The 21,849-nt window shown below is 36.5% G+C and overlaps 1 protein-coding gene across 4 annotated transcripts in view; it reads left to right on the top strand.

Annotated features, from left to right (window-relative positions):
* The window catches only part of PCLO (piccolo presynaptic cytomatrix protein), a 331,372-nt gene that overhangs the window by 215,394 nt on the left and 94,129 nt on the right, over nucleotides 1–21,849 (top strand). For all 4 annotated transcript variants that reach the window (XM_090135236.1, XM_090135232.1, XM_090135235.1 and 1 more), the window contains exon 10: nucleotides 2,673–2,798. In XM_090135236.1, the coding sequence (XP_089991362.1) occupies nucleotides 2,673–2,798 (126 nt within the window). The remainder of the gene's footprint in view (nucleotides 1–2,672; nucleotides 2,799–21,849) is intronic.

Genomic DNA, 21,849 nt, shown 5'->3' on the forward strand with positions numbered 1-21,849 from the left:
ATGGATGCTTTTATATGGGTCCTCATTCACTTTATGCAATGAGATGCTTAACTTTTTTTAGTCTGGAGTTTTCAACTTTTTTGAAGAACATTTGTCACTTGGTGTAGTGGGTTTGCTTTCCCTGTCAGGCAAGAAAACATAAACTTTACTGGTGCCACATTTCAAATTTTCACTAAAATAAGGTAACTAATTTAAAACAATTATGCAGTTTACTCAAATTGCACTGAATAATTACTTCCCTCTCCTAAACAAAAACAATATTAGAATTCTCAATAGCACAGTTTCAGAGTGCCGGTATAACTACTGCTTAGAACACCATATCCTATCTATAAATCAAATTATTTGCATTAGAAACAGCCAAATAGCAAGATAGTTAATTGAGTATCATCCATACTGAGCTTATAATGAAAGGAGTATTAACTACTATGTTGGATGTAACATATAGCAGAAATGTAATGAATATGTCCAGAGAAGGGCAATGAAACTGCTGAGGGGTCTGGAGCATAAGCTTTATGAGGAGTGACTGAGGAAGTTGGGATTGTTTAGTCTGGAGAAGAGGAGGCTCAGGGGAGACCTCACTGCACTCTACAACTTCCTGAAGGAAGGTTGTGATGAGGAGGGGGTTGTCCTTCTCTCCTAGGCAACAAATAGGATCTGAGGAAATGGCCACAAGTTGCACCAGGGGAGATTTAGATTAGATATAAGGAAAAACCTTTTCTCTTAAAGAGTGGTCAAGTGCTGGAATGGTGGAGTCACCTTCCCTGGCAGTGTTCAGGAGACATCTGGATGAGGTGCTATGAGATATGGTTTAGTAGCTTAGTGGGTAGTTATGATGATAAGTTAGACTAGATGATCCTTTCCAACCTTGTGATTCTATGTAATTCTATTTGATTCTGTATGATTCCCTGTGCCTGTAATTAACTTGGGTATTACAATGAAGTTGTTTTATGCTGATGATATAGATATCTTTGCATTTTTACTTCAGAGGATCCCCCGAAGCTCAAATATTTATGCTTTTCCAATTCTTAATTTGTTGTTAAAACGGCTGTTCACTCATCATGTCCAAAGAGAGTCTGACAGAGATTTGTGTTCTTTTATACTACATTTGCATAACTTAACATTCACAGAAGTAAAAAGTTGCAAGAAGCTGACTTTGTTAAAGATATTGCTCAGGTCTCCAAAGTACAAAAAAAAAAAAGAAGACAGACATGTAGTGAGAGGACATATTTGCTAAAATTTTCAACAAAAAATTCCAGGGAACTTACTCAGAAATTTCATGGTATGAATTTTATGCTGAGTATTCTCAACTTCATAGTGACTCTGCTATGGGATTTGTTTCCTCTTTGTTGTGCTGTTTGGGATTCAAAAGAAAATAAAATAGTTATTTGAAAATGTCTCATATGCAGTTATGAGGAAAGCTGAGTCAGAAAGGGTATAAACTTAGATAAGCTGGGATAGAAAAATGAGTAGAAACCTCTATGGCCGGGAGCTCAGTGTGAGTAGCTGCCTTCAAGTGTGGTCTCAAAGCTGAGCTATTGAAGCAGTAATTGTTCTTCTGGGAAAAACCTAAATCTAAAGAGATGCAACTTTGCAAAGAAATTATGTGATGAACTTGATATATCTGATTAGTTTAATCATTAAGCAGGTTTAGATTATAAATTTAATAATTTGAAAATTAATTATTTAACTGTTCCAATAAAAATGAACAAAAAATCTTTTATATTCCCAAATCAAGTGTAAATCATCTCTTGTGTAATTTTCTTTTTCTTCAAAGAATAAATTTGGGTGTTTCTTTTGTACAGAAAATGTTTTCTTAAAGTAACATGATAGCATGACGGTACATAAGATTAGCTTTATAAGACTATTTTTAAGCTTTTGTTTCAACTTCTATTTTTTTTCTCTGTATAAGAGAATGATTTGGTTTAGTCCAGCTAAGAAAATCAAAGTGAACATAATGTTTTAATCTCTGTAATTTTTAAAGTAAAGAGAAAATATGTCAAATTTGATAGTGCATTACCATAAAATGTTTGTAGGCTGTTCTCTATCCTGATAATCTGTACATTTTCTGATGTAAAAGTTGTTAATCAAAAGCAAATATTTAACAAAAATATCAGTATCTACTAAATACAGGTAGATGTAAATGTACATGCTTTGCAGCAGAATCTCAATGATCTGTCAACCTGTCTGTATGATTCTAAAAGCTCAGTACTATAATTTTTAAGCAAAATTGTATTCATGTTTTCAGCATATGATAAAGCAATCCTTTGAGTCCACACTTCACATAGATTTCTAGCTTGTTAGTGGAATTTAATTAATACTGCAAATTAAGGTTTGCTTGAAATAGGTTTCCCGTGCAAATTGTCATTTTAGAGAACAGTAGTGCTGTCAGAAAAAGGCAAGATTGACTTTAATGCAGTTGTAGTGGATGAATTGTATGTGTGATGCCAGTGATACAGTATTTACTCAAGAAAAGGTTTTCCTTCACTGAAAGCAAACTGAACACTCCTAACTCTCTCAAAGTTAATTCTTTGAGAATGTAGAGGATGGGACCTTATTCTTCTGATCACAGCCAGAAGTTACTGATGAAATCCTACTGATGATTTGTACTCTTTCTTTCTTTCCAATGAATTATTCATTGCTTCATCTCTGTTTCCTGTTTCTTTTGATCTCAGGCAATGGACTGGGAATCCGAGTTGTAGGTGGGAAAGAAATTCCAGGAAGCAGTGGAGAAATTGGAGCGTACATTGCCAAGGTCTTGCCTGGGGGCAATGCAGAGCAGACAGGGAAGCTGATAGAAGGTAAGCTAAATGCATTATCAAAAAGTGGAAGCAAGAGAGTATTGGGAGTACAGTAGGACTGTTTATAATATACTCTCATATTGTTTTACTGTCACATAACAAATGTAATCTTGTGCAAGGGCAGAGGTGTAACTCAGAGCCCTTCTAAACCTCTGTCAGTCTTAAAACAGAAAAGGAATCAAAGAAGATTCTTTCATGCCTTTTATAGCCAGAGAGTTACTATGGTGAGCAGTATTTTGGTATGTCTTAATTTGTGCCAGCATTCTGTCTTCTGCACTGGGGGTAAGACTGTATGGAGAGAGTCCAACTGTGTCACATTTTTTATGGATATGTGTCATTTTGAAGATGTTTACCTGGCTTGGTCAGCTAGGTATCTCTTTTTGGGATCACTTTTCAAATGAATCACAAGTCCAGTTCTGTTCTATGACACACACTAACCTTTTTTGGTGAAGATCCCTAAAGTCAGATTTGACTGAATTCATCTGGCTTATTTTAGTTTTCCAGTTTAAAAGAGTCAACAGGCAATGGAGAAAAAGAAGCATCTTCACAAGGGCAATTCATTTCATCTATCATAGAGTTCTATCTCAAGAACTGGGAGTGTCTTCCTCATTTATTTGATTTAAGAAGACTGCATTAGACCATACAGCTCCCTTTACACAACTGAAGTTAAATTAAATATATGCTGCTTAATTTTTACATTTTCAGGTATTGCAGATGTGATAATTTCTCCTAATAACATTTTATGTGTAGTCACATAAATGGTCTCTTCTTTCTACAACTTGTTCCTTTTTCTTATAGGAATATATGTATGCACCTGAAATGGCATCCATGGACAAAAATATAAAGTGTGTTTTTAATTAATTCATCTAATTATTTGTATTTTTTAATAAAAATGGTCATCCAGAAAACAATGGCAAAAGAAAGAAGGCAAGCAAGAGGAATAGTTCTTCCAGGCAGAATTCAATTCACATAAACTTTCTGAATAGAAAAGATGCAACAGAAGTCATGATTATATAAAAAGTACTTTGCAGATAGAACAGCAGAGTAACTTGGTTATAGAATAATTCAAACATGTTGTGTTTATAACAAAACAGCTTCCTCTGCATTCATGTTGTCCCTAGCACTTTTTACATCCTTGGTGTGTGGGGTTTTTTTGTTTGTTTTCGTTTTTTTATTATTATTATTATTGTTTGTTTTTGGTTTTTTTTGGTCAATATTTTAAAGATTTACATAAAAAAGAGCACATACACTTGTCATTGTTAACTTAAAGTTAAGGCAAAGGAATGATATACAAAGATACCTTTCTTTTTTCCCTATGGAATAGATTTTACCATTCAGATTAAACGTGTAGTATCTTACTTATCAAATGGTAGAAGGATGTTATTTATTGCATGTGAGTAATGAAAGAATTGTTCTTAATTGGTTGTCTTCTGAAGTTTCTATTTGTTTTGGCTCACTCCATAGAAAAGAGTGAGTCTCTCATAGCTGCACTAAATCATGCAGTAGCAAGCAGGTAATGAGGAGAATATAGTTATTTGGTATTTCCTAGAGACTGGATGTTTCATGAAAGAGGATGAGCAATTAGCACCTGGAATTTTCTCCACACTTTTGGTTTCTCTCATTGGGAGCTCTTCTGAGAATTGAGGTTTAAAGTACTTCTTCCTCACCATATGGCTGTTTTTTTAGCAGTGCTCAAGAGCATCTTGCATTCACAGTAACTACTGGAGAAATTCAAATAGGGTAGCTTGCTTTCCTTTCTGTTTACATGATGTATTTTGAAGCTTTATTCATATTTTATAGATGGTGGGACAGTAGAATATTTATTTGTTTCATTCTTCTATCATATAATCAGTAGTGCTTCTAGTCTGGCTTTTATAAACAAAGTATCGTAAACTTGAGAATGTCGGCATAAGTCTGGAGCAACTATCAAAATCAGTAGACTTAATTTGTAGAATTTGATTACAAAGTGTCCCAGAATGTTTTACTATAAATCTGTTACATATCTTGCCAGTGAGAAAAAGGGCTTTCTGTAGAATGTATAGTTAATATAGCATACAAGACAAGCACTTCCCCTTACTGTCAGTTGCCTCTTAAATTTTGCCAATGTATGTAATTTACTTTTTATGTTATTTTAGGTGGCAGTCATAAATCTAGAGAGAATATTTGGCTTGTTTACTTTTGAATATTTTGTTTGTTTGTTTTAGTATAAATATGGCGTATGCACATTTAATATCTACACTTCAGTAGTGCTAAAATTCACTGAGGTCTTCAGTTATTCTCATATGGGTTTGCACAAGACTAGCCAAATTGCAAATGTTACTAATATTGTTGGCATTGTTGGGTCTGAAAATAGAGACTAGTCTTCTTATCAAAGTGTTGAGACTCTCTCACATCACATACAGAAAATTTTATATGTGGTTATCTGTAAATGACGATTCTATCATATTAGTCATTTGTAGAGTAATCATGAGTCACTTTATCTGCTAAAATGCTATCTGACTTCAAATTAGTGAACATACCTACTCATCAACTAAACATACAAGTTAATGTCACAACTCATTAGCCTTTCCAAGAATACAATTCACTGCAAAAAATCCCATCCCATCCCATCCCATCCCATCCCATCCCATCCCATCCCAAATTCTTCATCTGAAAACCCTGTTGGTAGTGAGGAACAGGATATATTTACTGTGGTTATAATGGAAGCAAAGTTCTACCCACTGTCTGCGTGACTACATCTGTGAAGAAATGACACATTTTAAAATACAGATAGCATTCTGTCCTTAGGGAATAGCAATCCATAACATTTTAGCCTATTTAAATAGCTTTGGAGGAGTCTGTTAGTGATGAAAATTTTATTTATAGTTCTGACTGGCAAATACCAGTCTTCCTTGGTTCTCTTACCTTGAATTACTTTCAGATGTCAAAAATATATCTGATTCATCACTCATCGGCATCACAAAAAACTGGAGGTGGAAGACTTAGTCCACTGAGTTCATCAAGTGCAGGAACTATTTGATAGATGTGTCTGTGCTCCCTCTTGTGTTGACATAAATAGTTCAGTTATATTCTTCCTGGTAAAACTACACAGGAAATGGCATTTTATACTGCCAGCATTTTTCAGAAACACAAGAAACTAGAGTAAAGCACAGAAGTAATATTAAGGTGCATTACCAAGTGTTACAGAGTTACTGGAAAGCTTAGGTGCTTGTGAACTGTGAGTGTCATTGTTCCAAGCTTTCAATCCATGAGTCATAATGCCTTGCAATGCTTAAGCTAGCTAACACCATAATCTAAAGGAGAATCCTTTACTTAATGGTCTTCTGATGATCCTAGGAGACTTGCATGGTCTGAACTTGCTAATGGTGAATTTGATTTGTGATAATCTTACTGTATTTCCTTCATTCATGTACCAAATCATCATGCTGGCAAAAGAGAGACACGTCTAGATCAATACGGAGTGTTTTCCATGCTGAACAGAAAGAGGAAAAAGATAGGAGAAAAGAACTGCCTGTATTACCTCCATGGACTTCAGAGAGCAGCCAGATTTCTCAGTTTCAATTCTCTAAAGGAGGAAGACCCAGAAAGCCCTATCAGAAGTCTGCCATAACCAGAATGCTCTACAGCTCTCACTTATGGGGCAGACTTTGGCTTGGGATGCAAATTTAAGCAGCCTGAATGTGCTTTCCTATAAGCTTCCGGCCCAGACAGGGAGTCTTTTTCTCCTGCCTAAGCCTGGGGCTAGAGGAGGCCTGCTCAAAACTGTAACAGCTCTCTAGGGATGAGAAGAAGTGAAAGGCCTCTCCTGCAGTATACAGAAGTTGCAGGTATGTAAGTTATGGCTAAGTGGCACGTTTGGCAAGTTGGCAAGTTTGGCAGAATGTGGTACCGCCTTCCTGCAGCCCGGTCACAGTGCTGCAGCAGTGCAGGATAGGCAGCCCCTGGGCACTTCTGCAGACTGCCTGCTTGAGCTCTCAAGATGGGGAGTTAAGAACAAGCGGGTCACAGAAATTCACAATAAAAATGAGTATAGTGAGATTGCCACACTTCTGTTTCTTCCTCTGGAGGAGGAAGCAGCCCATAGTCTCTGGTATTGCTGTAGAAGAATGTGAGAGGATTATTTGAAGGCAGAGAAGAAACACACAGAGCTCACTGAGACCCAACTGAATGAAGAAACAAAGAAACAAACAAATCAGCAACCAACAAAGCAAAACAACAACAACAACAACAAAAACAAGAAAACAACAGCACACATTTGACCACTCAGAAATGTGACTGAAATATGAAAGATGCAGAAGTATGAAATATTTAGCAACTCTGAGTCTAGGGGAGTCAGAAAGCAAAAGCTGAAAGACAACGAGCAGGTTTGTGGTTCACGTCTTAATTCCTTGTGCACAAGAACACAATGTGCAGTCTGCATAAACCACATAAACTGGAAAACAACTTGAGTCTTATGCTACCTGCAATGCTTCCTCTGAGGGAAATGCAAATAAGGCTAAAGATCATAGACAAGATGGCTAATTCTGGGAGATTATGAACTCTACTTTGGTTGTCTATTATAATTAGGATGATTGGATATAAGAAATGTCATACAGAGACTATTGGAATGTTAGCATTGCTGTTTAGTCTGCAAAGTATTTTTGGATTATGAGCAAAAAAATCCGGAAATAAAGCAGCTTTTTTATCTCTCCAGGTAAAAGTGGAAATTAACCAACTTCCAGAAGCTATTTCATCTTAGCCATGCCTCATGGATGTTCTTGTATGCTTTCAGCTAATAATTTTTCAATCACAATTATCCAAGTTTTTTATGCCTTGCAAAAGGCACATTATTTTCTGACATCAGAAAGAGGTGATATAAATCCTCATGGATTTATATGGAAGGACAATGGGACATGTAACTGGGCTGTTTAGCAGTCTGAAAAGAGCAGAAAAAATAGATGATTTTTATGCAACTTTTTCAAAGTACTTTTGGACTAGTTTGGATTTCCCCAGGGGCTGAAAACTCAATTTCCAAAGTTTCCTTTCACAAAGGAAATAGTATGTAATGTCTGTTCATCTTATTGAAACTATCTCTAGTCATATCATAGACATGCTTAGGATGTTGCTTGGAAAATGGAGTGTGGGTGGAATGGTCATGAGTATCTAAATAATTTGAAAACCTAAACAGAAATAGTAAGTTACTATCCTTCCTCTACTCCTTTTGCCCCACTTCCCTCTTTCTCCTGAATTACAGATGGACTTAAATGTAACACTGACTGGTCTTGGTCATCTTTCAGTGGGAAGGTCAATTGGCAGCAGATCTTAGTCATGAGTTTTAAGAGACTGTAGTGAGAGCTGCTTGCTGCTTAGAGAGCTAAAATTAGAAACATTGATCAGTGCATCACAGTGAAGAGATTTCCCAGTCTTCATGAAGCTAGGGACAGTGAATAGCCAGCATCACTTCTTGTGTCCCTCTGATAATTATACTCCTGGCAGAAAGTAGATAACATGATGAAGCTGAAAGATGATGAAATGAAATTAAAAGGAACACAAGAAGGGAAAAAAAGATTCTCAGAAAACTTTGAATCATCTTAAATTAAAAGAAACAATCTTTCTGTACTGCATTCTTGTTTTGTAGTTTGACTGCTCTAATGTATAACTGCACTGGAGGAAACAAAGAAATAACTTTTCCTCATTCTCTGTAAATTATTTTTAATGATTTGTTGTGCTACCCGCGCTTATTCCATTAGGCTAGAGGAGAGAAGTTTTGCTCGCAGTCATTCCCTGGGCTTCAGGCTTAAGTGTATATTTCCGAGCAGTACTGACTTAATCAAAGAAGTTGTGAGCAAAATAAGAGGTGGTGATTTGTTTTTTGTTTTGTTTTGTTTGTTTCTGTAAATATAGAATACTATTCTGTAATCTAAACCAACATATAGAAAGAAAACTTACTGGGTGCTCATGATTTTTTTAAAGGTATGAGAATTAAGCATTACATTTATATATATTAGAATCAGTAAAGACTGGGCCTCTTGCATTAGACAGTTTACAGTGTTTTCACTCCTGCAGTTAGCCCTGTTAAACAAGTATAGATCATACTTTCTTTATGATCATGAGTCTGAAAATATCTTGAACAGCTAATTATCGCTGAAAGTCATTGTTGTGGAAAAGCCCTGTCATACAAATTGCACCAGGAAATTGGATTTGTTATAACAAATAAATAAATTCATCAAAATATCTCTTTAGGGAATTTCTGCTTAGTCTTAAGTAGGAAAGTCTGATTTATAGAGACAAGCAAAATAATGTGGATGCTTCAAGCAGATAGTAGACCCAGACACAATGACTAAACATTCCAGAAGTAATGAAGAGAAGAGCAAAGACAGAGGTCAGGCTACAAACATATGTCATAAAATTTATAACAGAAATTATGCAAGATTACTCTTACAAATGTCATTAGTGATATAACTAGTTTTCAGTAACATTCTACTAAAATCATATTTGAAAGCACTTCTCTCATTAAGTACTCACATGCAACTATGGAGTTAGAAATCAGCAGTCAAAATGCTTTTGAGAGATGGTTATTATCGGGACCCTGATGGATAGTTCATGTCAGGAAGAAAATCCAGGCATTTCTTGGAAAGAGCCTTCATTGCTTCCAAAGAATGCTTCTGATTTGGTCAACACAGAGCTAGCTATGTGGGCACAGAGGGGATTCTCATCTGGAGATACAGTCTTAGTTGCTGGGCCCAAAACATTCAGGGGAAAAGTCTCCCCAGAGATTATTACAGATGGACAGGTGAATGGCATTCTCCAGGTTATATCTGATATAGAAAATAACAAAGGCACATCAAAACCAGGCCTGTCAAGACGCATAGCAATTACTGTGGGTGCTAAAAGAGTTTTGAATTTTGACTTGCATCAAAAATCTCTGCTTCTATTGCTTTGATTCTCATCTTCTGCTGACACAGACAGGCTTCTGTGTTTCTTTTCAAAGCAGCCAAGTGCTTATAAATATAAATCTTGCAATACCTAAACCATCTTGTTTCCCTATAGTAATCATCAAATCACCCTCCTGTCCCCAGTGACTGTATAGAGAAGTGATGTATTTCCTTTAGGTGAACAGGCTCACCAGTAACTTAAAATGTAGATGTTAAGTTCCTACACTGTGCATTCTGTAGTACATCACATAAAACAAGAAGCCTTTGTTTGTTGTTTTTAAGGAACAGCTACTCTTTGGCATTCCAAGAAGATTTTATTATGGAATGGGAAAGAATTTTTCTGTAACAGTGGATTGTGTTGTTTGAGAATGACTTGGACCAGGAAGGTGAAAATATCCTAACTTTGCTTCTTGTTGTGTACACTACTGTGAGCTGAAAGTAGCAGGCTGAGAAACATTTACTTTAAGGTGATATTAATAGGGAAAAAAAAAAAAAAATCTGTGAAATCTTCTGTGAGGGTTATCTTGAAATACAAGTGACATATAGCAATGTCTTTTTAGACCATATTCCTTGCTCCTGGGTTACAAAAACTGTGTTAAAACATTTAGCAAGTCAATAAAAATATCTGCTGCCACTGAATATCTCAGAGGTAGTGTGTTAGTGCTTTGCAAGACACTGCCCAGAAGTGAAGAGGCCTATGAGGATCATGCTTACTTGCCAATGAAAGTAGGTATGGCAGCAAGCAGATTTTTCTTCATTTACTTGTTATATAAAAATATTTTCTAGATAGATGTTTACTCATTTGATTCTTCCAAGATGCTAAAAATCCTCTGAGAACTTTTAACAACTATTGACAATTCCCTGTGAAGAAAGGAGGACTACTGAAAATAGGTTTTCCAACAGTAGAATGTTATTTGTCTTTTAGATGGGCTTTGCACATGGTAATATGTAAGGCTTGAACACAGATTTCAATGGTTGATTGTAGAACTGTGCTTTGATGTTTTTAAAAATAATGTGATCATATACGTAAGGCCTGTGCTTTCTAAAGTGTTGAGTAATAGACAGAGATGGAGAAACAATTTTTTTCCTAAATTGCTTAAATTAAATCCACTAATCTCTGAAGATACTAAGGAAAAACAAAACCAAACACATAAGAATGCAAAAAGAACCCTCCCCTCTCCAAGACCAAAGCAAAATCAGAAACAAATAAACAAAGAAAAAAAAAAAAAAAAAAAAAAAAAACTGAGTAAGCAAGCAATTCCAGAATTGTTCCAAGGTTTTATAACCTGCTTCATCTGGTATCAGTTGCTTTACAGAGGAGGTGCTAAACTGGGCTGGGCTCTGAACTTATGAGACCTAACAATGACTTTCTTTCTCATTGTTAGAAACTCAAGGAGGAAAAGCAATTTTCTGCAATCACTTTTTCAATATAGTACATTTCCAAATAGGAATGTTATGTAAATTAACAGAGAAAATGAATATTTTGAAAGTCAGATTAAAAACAGTAAAATCCAATGAACACAAACAAATAAACAAACAAACAAAAAAAAAACCAACATAATAATGTTATTTTAAATTGCTTCTATTCCACAGTCTAATTAGATCATCCACAAAGAATGGCTGTAAAAAGTTTCCTATGGAAATCTTCAGGTTTCTTTGAAAGGAAAGGAGCAGGTGATCATATAATTTGACAGAAAACAGGTCAAAACTTTGTTCATTAAAAAAAACAGTACTCTTTATCCATATTTATTGTTTTAACTTCTATATGTATTTGAGGCTTACCAGTTAAATTAGGTGGCTACAACTTCACACTTTCATATGAAAAAGCTGAAAGAAAACACTTAGAGTACAACTTAAGATGTAAATGAAATTGAAGACATTAAATTGTAAATTATCTAAATTATAAGTAGCTAAAGTTAGAAACCATTTAACTGAAAAAAAAAAAAATCAAATATCAAATCTTGTATTTGTTCCAAACAAAAACCTATTCAGAATTTTGGAAAAGAATACTAGTGAATCTCTAGGCTTCAATTAAGCCTCATTCCAAGTAGTTAATAAGAAATCTTTTTCTAATTTTGAAGTTTCTAGTCCCACAACTGTTGTTGCAAAAAGATGCCCAAATCCTTTTGAGCAGAAAAAAAAAAAAAACAAAAAGTAAGCTCTGCTATATTGTTTTTCTATACAGATTCTAAAATTTCTGACCCAGAACTTGTTGAAATCTATATTATTTCTCTTTGTTTATAATGGGAATATGCTTCAGATCTGAAAGGAATATAAAAGAGTTTGATAACTGTTTGATAAGTACAGCAGCAAGCATAATTCTATTAGGATTTCTGGGTTTTATACTACAATTGAAAACTTCCACAATTACATTATAGGGGCATCAGTGTGTTCCAGGTAACTTTTCAAAATGTTTTTGCTGTGTGCTTAGATCTCATAATTTCTAGAAAAGTGTAATTAGTTGCTTGATTTGTGTGGCTATGGGGCTAGAGTGGTGTCACTAACAATGTAATTGCAAAATAATGGGCTTTAGAATTATGTTCAGCTCAGTAAGACAGTAATAATAATCTTGTGGTAATAACTATTTTCTTTTGATACTGGGTATCAGATTTCATCAGATACTACATTGAGGGAGCATTTCAAGTCAGAGAGTCCTGACATTTGCTTTCCTTGGGTATAACACCAGAAACAACTGGAATATAAATGGTAAAAAGGCTTAAGGGAAAGAGATTTCATACATTGATCTTGATGTCTAGAATACGTGAGCAGCAACTAAGTTCTCCAGGTCTAAGCTCTGAAAGTCTCTGAAAGGACATAGTGTATGTGCAGTGTTTCACACTGCATTTGGAACATGTAGATTTTAACAGTGTTTCCAGTTCATCACATATAGATCAAGATGATCTGATTGCTTTTATGTAACAGGCAAGTTCAGTGCCTGCCAAGTGAATAGGAAACCTTGATTCTAGGCCTTCCTCAGCTCAACTGATGTTCAGCTGCTGAGATAATTTAGCTTCTAAGAGAGCACGCACTTGATGAGATCAGTACTAAATTCTATTAAAATTGAGTAAAATTTATTTTGAGTTTGGATCTTGCTCTCCATTTTGGAGATGGTCTGTCTTCCAAACCATTAACCCTATTATTTACTGTGATAGTTAAGGCACTTTCTGGGAAAGTTCTACATCTTTGCCTTGATTTTTATTCCATCAAAAAATGATTTTCAAAATTTTCAAAAATAATTTTCAAATATAACTTCTAAATCATAGTTAGTTTCCACTTTGTTTATGCATAATTTTGCAGCTGTCACAGTGAGTTCAGATGTCGTCTGGTCAGTTAAACCTGAGACATCAAATTTTAATACCTAGGCCTTCAGGTGTGAAGTATCCAGGAAAGGAGAAAGACTCTTTTAATTAATTGCAATAATATGTGCAAATGATCAGTTAAGTGCATCAGTGACAAGGAATGGGAAAGAAAGATGAAATCTGCATTGTTTTGCTACACCTCTCTATGAAGGGTTTATAACAGTGCAAGAACGAGAATTCCATTCTGTCCTTAATAAAATACAGATATATTAAATAAATTAAAATCATAGAATCGTTAAGGCTGGAAAAAACCTCCAAGATCATCTAGTCCAAATGTCCACTTGCCGCCAATATTGCCCACTAAACCATGTTTCTAGAACAACATCTACACATTTCCTGAAATCTCCGGGGACAATGACTCCATCACCTTCCTGGGCAGCCCATTCCAGAGCGTGACCACTAGTTCAGAGTGTAAATTTTTCCTAACATCCACCCTGAATCTTCCCTGGCACAACTCGAGGCCATTCCCTCTAATTCTTTCACTAGTTATGCAGAAGAAGCTGACCTCCATCTCACCACAGCCTCCTTCAGGAAGTTGTAGAGATCTACAATGGCTGTCAGCTCCCTCAGCCGCTTCTCATAAGATTTGCACTCCACACTACTCACACTACTCACAGCTTCATTGTTCTTCTCTGAACACACTCCAGGGCCTCAATGTCTTTTATAGTGACAGCCCACTACACTCAACACAGTACTTAAGGTGCAGCCTCACCACTGCTGAGTCGAAAGGGATGATGACCTTTCTGATTCTTCTGGCAACACTGTTTCTTCTACAAGCCAGGATGCCGTTGGCCTTGGCCATATGAGTACACATATGACGCATGTTCAGCTGAATGCTGACCATCACCACCAGATCTTTTTCCTCTACCTAGTCTTCTAGCCACTATACCCCAAGTCTCTAGTATTTCCTGGCATTATTTGTGGCCAAAGTGAAGAACTGGCACTTGGTCTTGTTGAATTCATCCCATTGGCCTCAGCCCAGTGATCCAGCCTGTCCAAATCCATCTGTAGGGCCTTCTTACCTTCAGGCAGATTGACACTTCCTTCCTTTGCAGATTGTGTCATCTGAGGGTGCATTCAATCCCCTCATCTAGGTCAACAATAAAGATACTAGACAGAACAGGCCACAGTACCGACCTTTGGGGGACACTACTAATGACCAGTTGCCAGGTGGATTTAACTCCATTCACGACCACATTCTGGGCCCTGCCCTTCAGTCTGTTAATTACGTAGCAAAGAGCTTACAGTGCAAGGTTTGGGTCCCTAGGTAACAACACTAATGCAGAATTTATCACACTTATTATTATTTATTACAAAATATTAATTTCAACACATTTTTGAGTACATTTCTCTATAGAAAGAGAATTTCATAGCCTGAAAGTAAAGTAGTGTTCATTAAAAAGATGAACATATGAGCAGATTCAAAAGCATTAAAATAATGTTTAACCAGTAACTAAAGCCAAAATTCTTGCACATTTCCGAGTAGATCCATGAAAAATATCTTGAAATTTATTTCATTGCTTTCAGTCATCATAATGTCATGGGCTCACAGATGGACATGATGATCTTAGAAGACGTTTTTAACCTTAATGTTTCTATGACATATTATCATAGAATCACAGGTACAGTTAATTATGTGCTGGATAAAAAAATGAACAAGTTACATGTTTCCTGTTTTTTTTTTTTAAAGGGATGCCATAACATTTTTACCTTTGCTAAGTAAGCTTCTCAACTGAAAATGAACCAGACTTTACCAGCTGACATGTCTTAACTGAATAAGAGTTGATCTGAAGTGTATTGCCATTTGTACTAAACTAACTGCACAGTCACAGGCTGAGTATAATAATTCACTTGAAACAAGGTGTCATATAATGTTGAAAATGTTTAAGGCTGAACAGGAGAACCAATACATTAAATTGTTCACTGGAAGGATATCCTAGATAAAACAGTATGTTATTTTTCATGTTGATTGTAGCTGTGGCTTTCTCAACATCCCTTCATGATTTATAGCTTCAAAGAATGTTATACTGTCATCTCCAGTTAGAAAGTAGTTGCTCGAATCTGACAGTCACAAACATTTCTACTGTGAAGTCTGGTTTTAAGTTGTTCAATTGTCAAATTTCCTATCTGTTTTTCTGTTGATACTGGTCCAGTGGTTTTTATTTATGTTATAATACATAATGTTTTTGGCTGTGATGTTTTGCAACACTGATTGCATGAAAACAGATTATTAACTATTCTCTTGTTTGTGCATCATTAACATAACAAACAGCTATGAAATATGTACCACACAGAGCATACATAACAAACTTTCCTCAGTGACAATGTTCAGTTAGTTCTCAGGTATAATAAATTAAATAAAATGGTCTGAAAACAATTCCATGTACATCTCCATGCTAGGAGATCCACAGGACTAATTATAAGGACTTTATGTAGAGCTGAAGTATTTTATTTATAGATTAAAATTAGATATTGGGCAAAAATTCACAACTTTTGAGAACATCCAGAAACGTCTACTGTGATGTTGGCTTCTCTCATTCAGTATTGCCATGCTACTGTACAAGTATTGTGATATTCCAGGATACTCCAGTCTTTGTTATTGAATATACACTTCCATTTGGTGATTTTGCTCTTCAGCACCTGAATTCAATAACATTCATAAGTTGTTAACTGTCATTTTCCTAGAAATTAATGTTGGGATGTTCCAAGCAAAAGTCAGAGGTGTTGAACAATTTATCCCTCAGCTAACATGTCTAGATCAAGGAAACAAGATCTCAGTGTCATTTTCTTTGTGGCATTATTTTATATATCCCTGTTATTCCCCAAACCATCTCGTTATGAAACATAAAATTTCTTAAACATTATTTCCTGTGAAACTGTAGAACACCCCGGCCATTGTAAATATTGCTCATTCTAGCTGAATTTTCTTTTAATAAATCTCTGTGCAAGGTGTAGGTTTTCTCCAACTGATTAGCCAGATTTTTGAAACTCATACCAGCCACTAGTAATCCAATTTGCCTACAGACTGCATTTATCATTTACTGCTAAGCCAGCCTGTTCGTTACTGCCATAAATCAGTGTTAGCTTAATAACAGAGAGTAATTTCCTGAAATTTCATAGATGTTTTGTGTTTGCTTTTCCCTCATTTAGGAGAAAAATAAATCAGATTGCTTAGATTCAACAGCACTGCAGTGTTAATTTCTTTGACTTGAGCTGGAAATGGATTAAAAGAATCACCTGGTAGTAATAAAGACTCCTACAGAAGTCAGTTCTTAATATGCAGCATGTGATACAATGAGATTTACTAAACTATTTCACTTAGGGTAACTAATTTATATATTTAGGTGTTCAACTTTGCTCTGGAAGGGATTCAAAGGTACCACAATGAAGTTGAATTTCTTAGAAGCAGTACTGAAAATACTAAACATTATTACAAATATGAGCTTATTTACTGTATACTTAGACCTGTCATTTAAATCTGCAAATATAAGTTTTGATAAATAAAATTAGGAAGCAATTTTGAAATTATGTCAATATAGCTCTGGAGTCTGGACTGTTTGGGTTCATTGATATGTTATCAATCAAAGGATATTATTACCCTACAATTGTTTTGAGTCTTAGACTGATTTTCACAAAAGGCTTTCTCACTGATATATTGCTATGTGACAAATATCTGCAAATTAAGAAGGATTTTATTAATATGTTTACAGTATTTTAATCCTTCTTTTTGATTCCGAGCAATTAGTCCAAAATAAAGCATTTGGAGTGACTTTACAGTATGACTGAAAATTTCCATTTAAGTCTTCAATTTGGTTCAAACAGTTTGAGCTCTACTCGGCTCTTGCGAGGCCCCATCTGGAGTACTGTGTTTCCAGGCCTTGGTCCCCCAGTACAGGAAGGATGTGGAGCTCTTGGAGCAGGTCCAGAGGAGCACCACTAAGATGATCAGAGAGCTGGAGCACCTCTCCTATGAGGAATGGTTGAGGGAACTGGGCTTGTTTAGCTTGGAGAAGAGAAGGCTCCAAGGAGACCTCATTGTGGCCTTCCAGTACTTGAAGGGAGCATATAAACAGGAAAGGGAACGGCTGTTTATGAGGGTGGATAGTGATAGGACAAGGGGGAATGTTTTAAACTAAGACAGGGGAGATTTAGGTTGGATATAAAGAAGAAGTTTTTCACACATAGGGTGGTGACACACTGGAACAGCTTGCCCAAGGAGATGGTGGATGCTCCATCCCTGGAGGTTCAAAGCCAGGCTGGATGTGGCTCTGGGCAGCCTGGTCCGGTGGTTGGCAATGCCACACATAGCAGGAGGGTTGAAACTAGAAGATCCTTGTGGTCTTTTTCAACCCAGGCCATTCTATGATTCTATGATTCTATGAATAATAACAACTTCTGACCTGAAAAATATGTGGGGTAAAAAAAAAAATAAATAAATAAAAGAAGAAAAAAAAAGAAAAAGAAATAGAAAAAGAAAATGAAAAAGAAAGAAAAAGAAAAAGAAAAAAGAAAGAAAAACAACCAACTATCCACCAATCTTCTTCCAGACATTACAGAGATACAGATAAAATATTTTCTGTTTTTTATGATTAAGGTTATTTATAATGCACAATGATACAAAGTAATGAATCTACAGTTCCATGTTTACATTTGAATGCTGAGAATAATCCTGCTGAAATACATTAATTATTTGATTTAATTTATCTAAAGTGAATTTTATTCAACTACGTTTGTAATATTATTATGCCTATGCCAATAAATTCTAAAAGTGAGGGATGTTCTCCTCAGGACTCATAGTTGTAAATCCCAAAAGATATGCTAATAACTGAGAAATATTTAGTCTTATAAAGTCAGTACTGCCTTAGAAAGGGTGTAAGTAGCTTTTTGAGTGAGAAGAAGTTGTACAATCTTGCAGCAGTGGTGCTTGTATCATAATTGTTCCTTAGTCTTTGGAATTGTAAAGGATTTTCTGAGTCTGTTGTTGTTTTCATAAATCTATTCATAAAAGGCCAACAGGAATCGACCAGAGAGACAAACTTGCAGATCTACAAAAAGAAACTGGCAGTTACAAAAAGAAGGGGTCTGGATTCTTCTTACACGCTTACTTGTTCTACCTTGCTGCCTTGCTGATCTATTCCCATCCCAAACAAGCTCAGCCTGGGAAGGAATATGCCTTGGAACAATATACTTCAAATACACATACCAGATGAGCAGGTTTCAGTACTGCATACAGGCCCTGTTGCTCTATGAGGGTAGGTTTTCAGGAGTACTATGGGGCCTATTGCTCATCCTCCTCACCAGGGCAAGGACAAGACTCCTAATAACATTTTGCATAGTGGCGCCAACTGTGCCCAACGGTGTTTCTTTAACATACTTGTTTATGAGCATATATGCTGCACATATGACACAGGCCAGATTAGAAAACAGTAAATTGGGACAGATCTATGTTGCAGAATTAGGGTGCAATAGCTACATTATGGCAGACACAAGGTGCAGAAAAGCAGGCAGGAGTGCAGAGGACATGAGGATAGTTAGTGCTAAAGCAAAAGATTTATAGACCTGTATGGAAAGCAACGTGGTGAAAAGCAATCTCTTATTCCTTGTTAGAATCTATTTGCACAGAAAAATTAGATGAGTACTATCTATTTGCCCCACTGCAATGACAGAACCATTTAGGAGTGCTGACCAGTCATATAAATGAATAGAAAGTTTGATTATTTCTTAGTTACTACATCATGTGCTGTACAGAAATCCATGAAATTAACCTTTAAGATGGCACAGTAAAAGGAAATGAGTCATTCAAGGAAACGTTCATCAGTATGTGAGCACTGAGCTTGCTAAATTACTTCTGTCATTGTGTGGGTGAAGTGGAATCAATCCATGTAATTCATACATTTGCTGCTCATATGCACAGTTTGGAGACTCACTAGAAAGAAGCACTGACATGTCAAAATTCAGCAAAGTTTCATGTCTTGTTTATGGATTATATTTTCCAAATGTATTTGAAGGGACTGATTAGAAGAAAATAAGATGTTCTGAGTTGTGTTTGAAGGAAAGGGTAAATGGAAGCAAAATTCTTGGCAAGAACTTTCATGACTAGTATTTACAATGAAGCAGAAGTAGTTTTAATTTTAGACAATACTAAATAAAGGAAAAATTTTCATCTTTCTATTCACAGATCACTGTACTATTCTTCGATAGGCTATTTCAGTGGCAGCAATTCGCACAGTGGAAGCTGACTGATTTAGTTGAAAAGTAGGAGTTCTCTTCTGACTCAGAAACTTTAAAGAGCATGAGAAAAGTAAAAAAAAAAACTTCCCACTGTTTAGGAAATAGGAAAGCTCTAAAGAAGGAATGAAAATGCCTTCAAGTGCAACAGTGACCCTTGTTGAGTGTGATGCTGCCAGAACTGTAGATGTGATTTAAACAGCATCACAACAGACTAACAGTTAGTTACACAAGGGTCTGGATCAGGCATGGCAGTGAAGCACACTGACAATCTGCAGTGTCATTTCAGAAGTCCTGCTGCTGAATGCCAGGGGAGAGCTAGCTTGGAGAGAGCTAGCTGGGAGAGCACCTTGTGGCTACAGCAGGTAAACTCCTCTCTACTTCCTATACTTTCTATACATACAGAAAAATTTGGTGCCACCTAATGGGCAACCCCTAACCTCCTGAATTTCATGTGTATTAAACTGTACAGGGACGCTTTTGCAAGAGATCTATAAAGACCTATATTAGTTAATCCTTCAAACTAAGAATTTCTAACAGAGCATACATAATTATATATATTGGGATATCATGCACATCGTCTAGGAGTGAATACTTACCAATCCCCACAGTTGGTAAAAAAGACTTCTGCATTTGTTAACTTTAAATGTAAGAAGGGAGTGAGGGGGGGGTGGCGGGGTGGAGGGAGGGAGGAGTGATCATTGTCCTGCTGTCTGATTTCATAGAATGTCTGGGCTTGGAAGGGACCTTAAAGAACATCCAGTTCCAATCCCCTTCTATGAGCAGGGTTACAGCTCACCAGATCAAGCTGCTCAGGGGCTCATTCATACTGGTCTTGCACACTTCCAAGCATGGTGTATCCACAGCTTCTCTGGAATTCTATGCCAGTGCCTCACCACCTTCTGAGTTTTGATATCTGTTGTTTGGTCTCCATAAACGTTCAGCAAGCATCAATGAGCGTCAGTAGGTGCCATTTTTTCCACATGGAGAAATTCTGTTCCATGTTTTTGCTTCATCTACACTTCCATGTCAGACACCATTTGGTCTGACTGCCTCTCTGTTGCTGTCAGTCGCACCAAAACAAAATATAGCAGAATGTTCATGGGAAGGTTCAACCTCTACTGCCATGCCACCAACACCTACCTGATGTCATGGTCAAATATCATTAAATAGGATTTTGGAGCAGGGTTCATAGTTTAACCCCACCCAGCTCCTTGTCCTATCACTATCTGCCCATGTAAAAAGCCTGTAAAAAACCCTCCTGTAGCAGGTAGCTGCCTAAAGGCAGACATCAAAAAAGTAGAATGCCTGTGTGTGATCAGACTAACAGTTGTAGCATGTCCCAGAAATACCAGATTAAACACATCTGTCTAATTATACAGATCATAGAATCATAGAATTACCAAGGTTGAAAAAGACCTCCAATTGTCATCCAGTCCAACCATCCACCTACCACCAATATTTCCTCACTAAACGATGTCCCTTAGTGTGACATCTACACATTTCTTGAACACCTCCAGGATCAGTGACTCCACCACTTTCCTGGGCAGTCTGTTCCAGAGCCTGACCACTACATCAGAGAGTAAATTTTTCCTAACATTCACCCTGAATCTTCCCTGGCACAACTTGAGGCCATTCCCTCTAGTCCGAGAAGAGACTGACCCCCACCTTGCCACAGCCTCCCTTCAGGTAGTCACAGAGAGCTATAACATCATCCCTGACCCTCCAGACTAAAAATTCCCTCAGCCACTCTTCATAAGACTTGTGCTCTAGACCCCCTCACCAGCTTCATTGTCCTTCTCTGGATAAGCTCCAGGGCCTCAATATCTTTCTTGTAATGATGGGCCCAAAAGTGAACAGTACAGAAGGTGTGACCTCACCAGAGCCAAGTACAGAGAGAAAATTCACCTCCCTACTGCTTTTGACAACACTATTTCTCATACAAGGCAGGATTCCATTGGTGTTCTTGGCTACGTGGACAGACATATAGATATATATGTATATGCATGTGTGTGTGCGAGTGTCCTTGTAAACATACATACAGTTGTAGTCATATATGTGGTTTTATATATGACCATGACATAGAAAGTATAATATAGGAACTCCCTCTATAAGTACAACACAGTATCATCTCCTACTAATTAACCCGTAGTATCTTTTACTGCATACTAATGTCTAAGACTGCCTTCATACTTCAAGAATAATGATATTCTATGAATTACATGGTATGTGATGCCACGTCTCCTGTTGGTCCTGTCTTCTAAGTAGCATCATCCCAGACCAGACTGTGAGCAAAAGGATTAGAATTACAGTTAAGACATCATTCCCATTTCTCAACTGCCAATGAAATCAGCAGAACAAGTACAATCATTCTCAGTTTGATGAAATTCAATTCATAAAAGTGAAGTCTTTGTAGAGATGCATTTGTGAATGAAAAAGGTTTCCATTTGCAGTTTGTATTCATAGTTATTCGGGACACACTGTGTGTTCAGTTCTTTTCATCTGCCTGTGAAGGAAGAGGTATAGAGAATGATTTAGGAGTGATCAATG

Source organism: Phasianus colchicus, chromosome 1 (assembly GCF_987193195.1).
Source record: "Phasianus colchicus chromosome 1, bPhaCol1.hap1.1, whole genome shotgun sequence".
NCBI lineage: Eukaryota > Metazoa > Chordata > Aves > Galliformes > Phasianidae > Phasianus > Phasianus colchicus.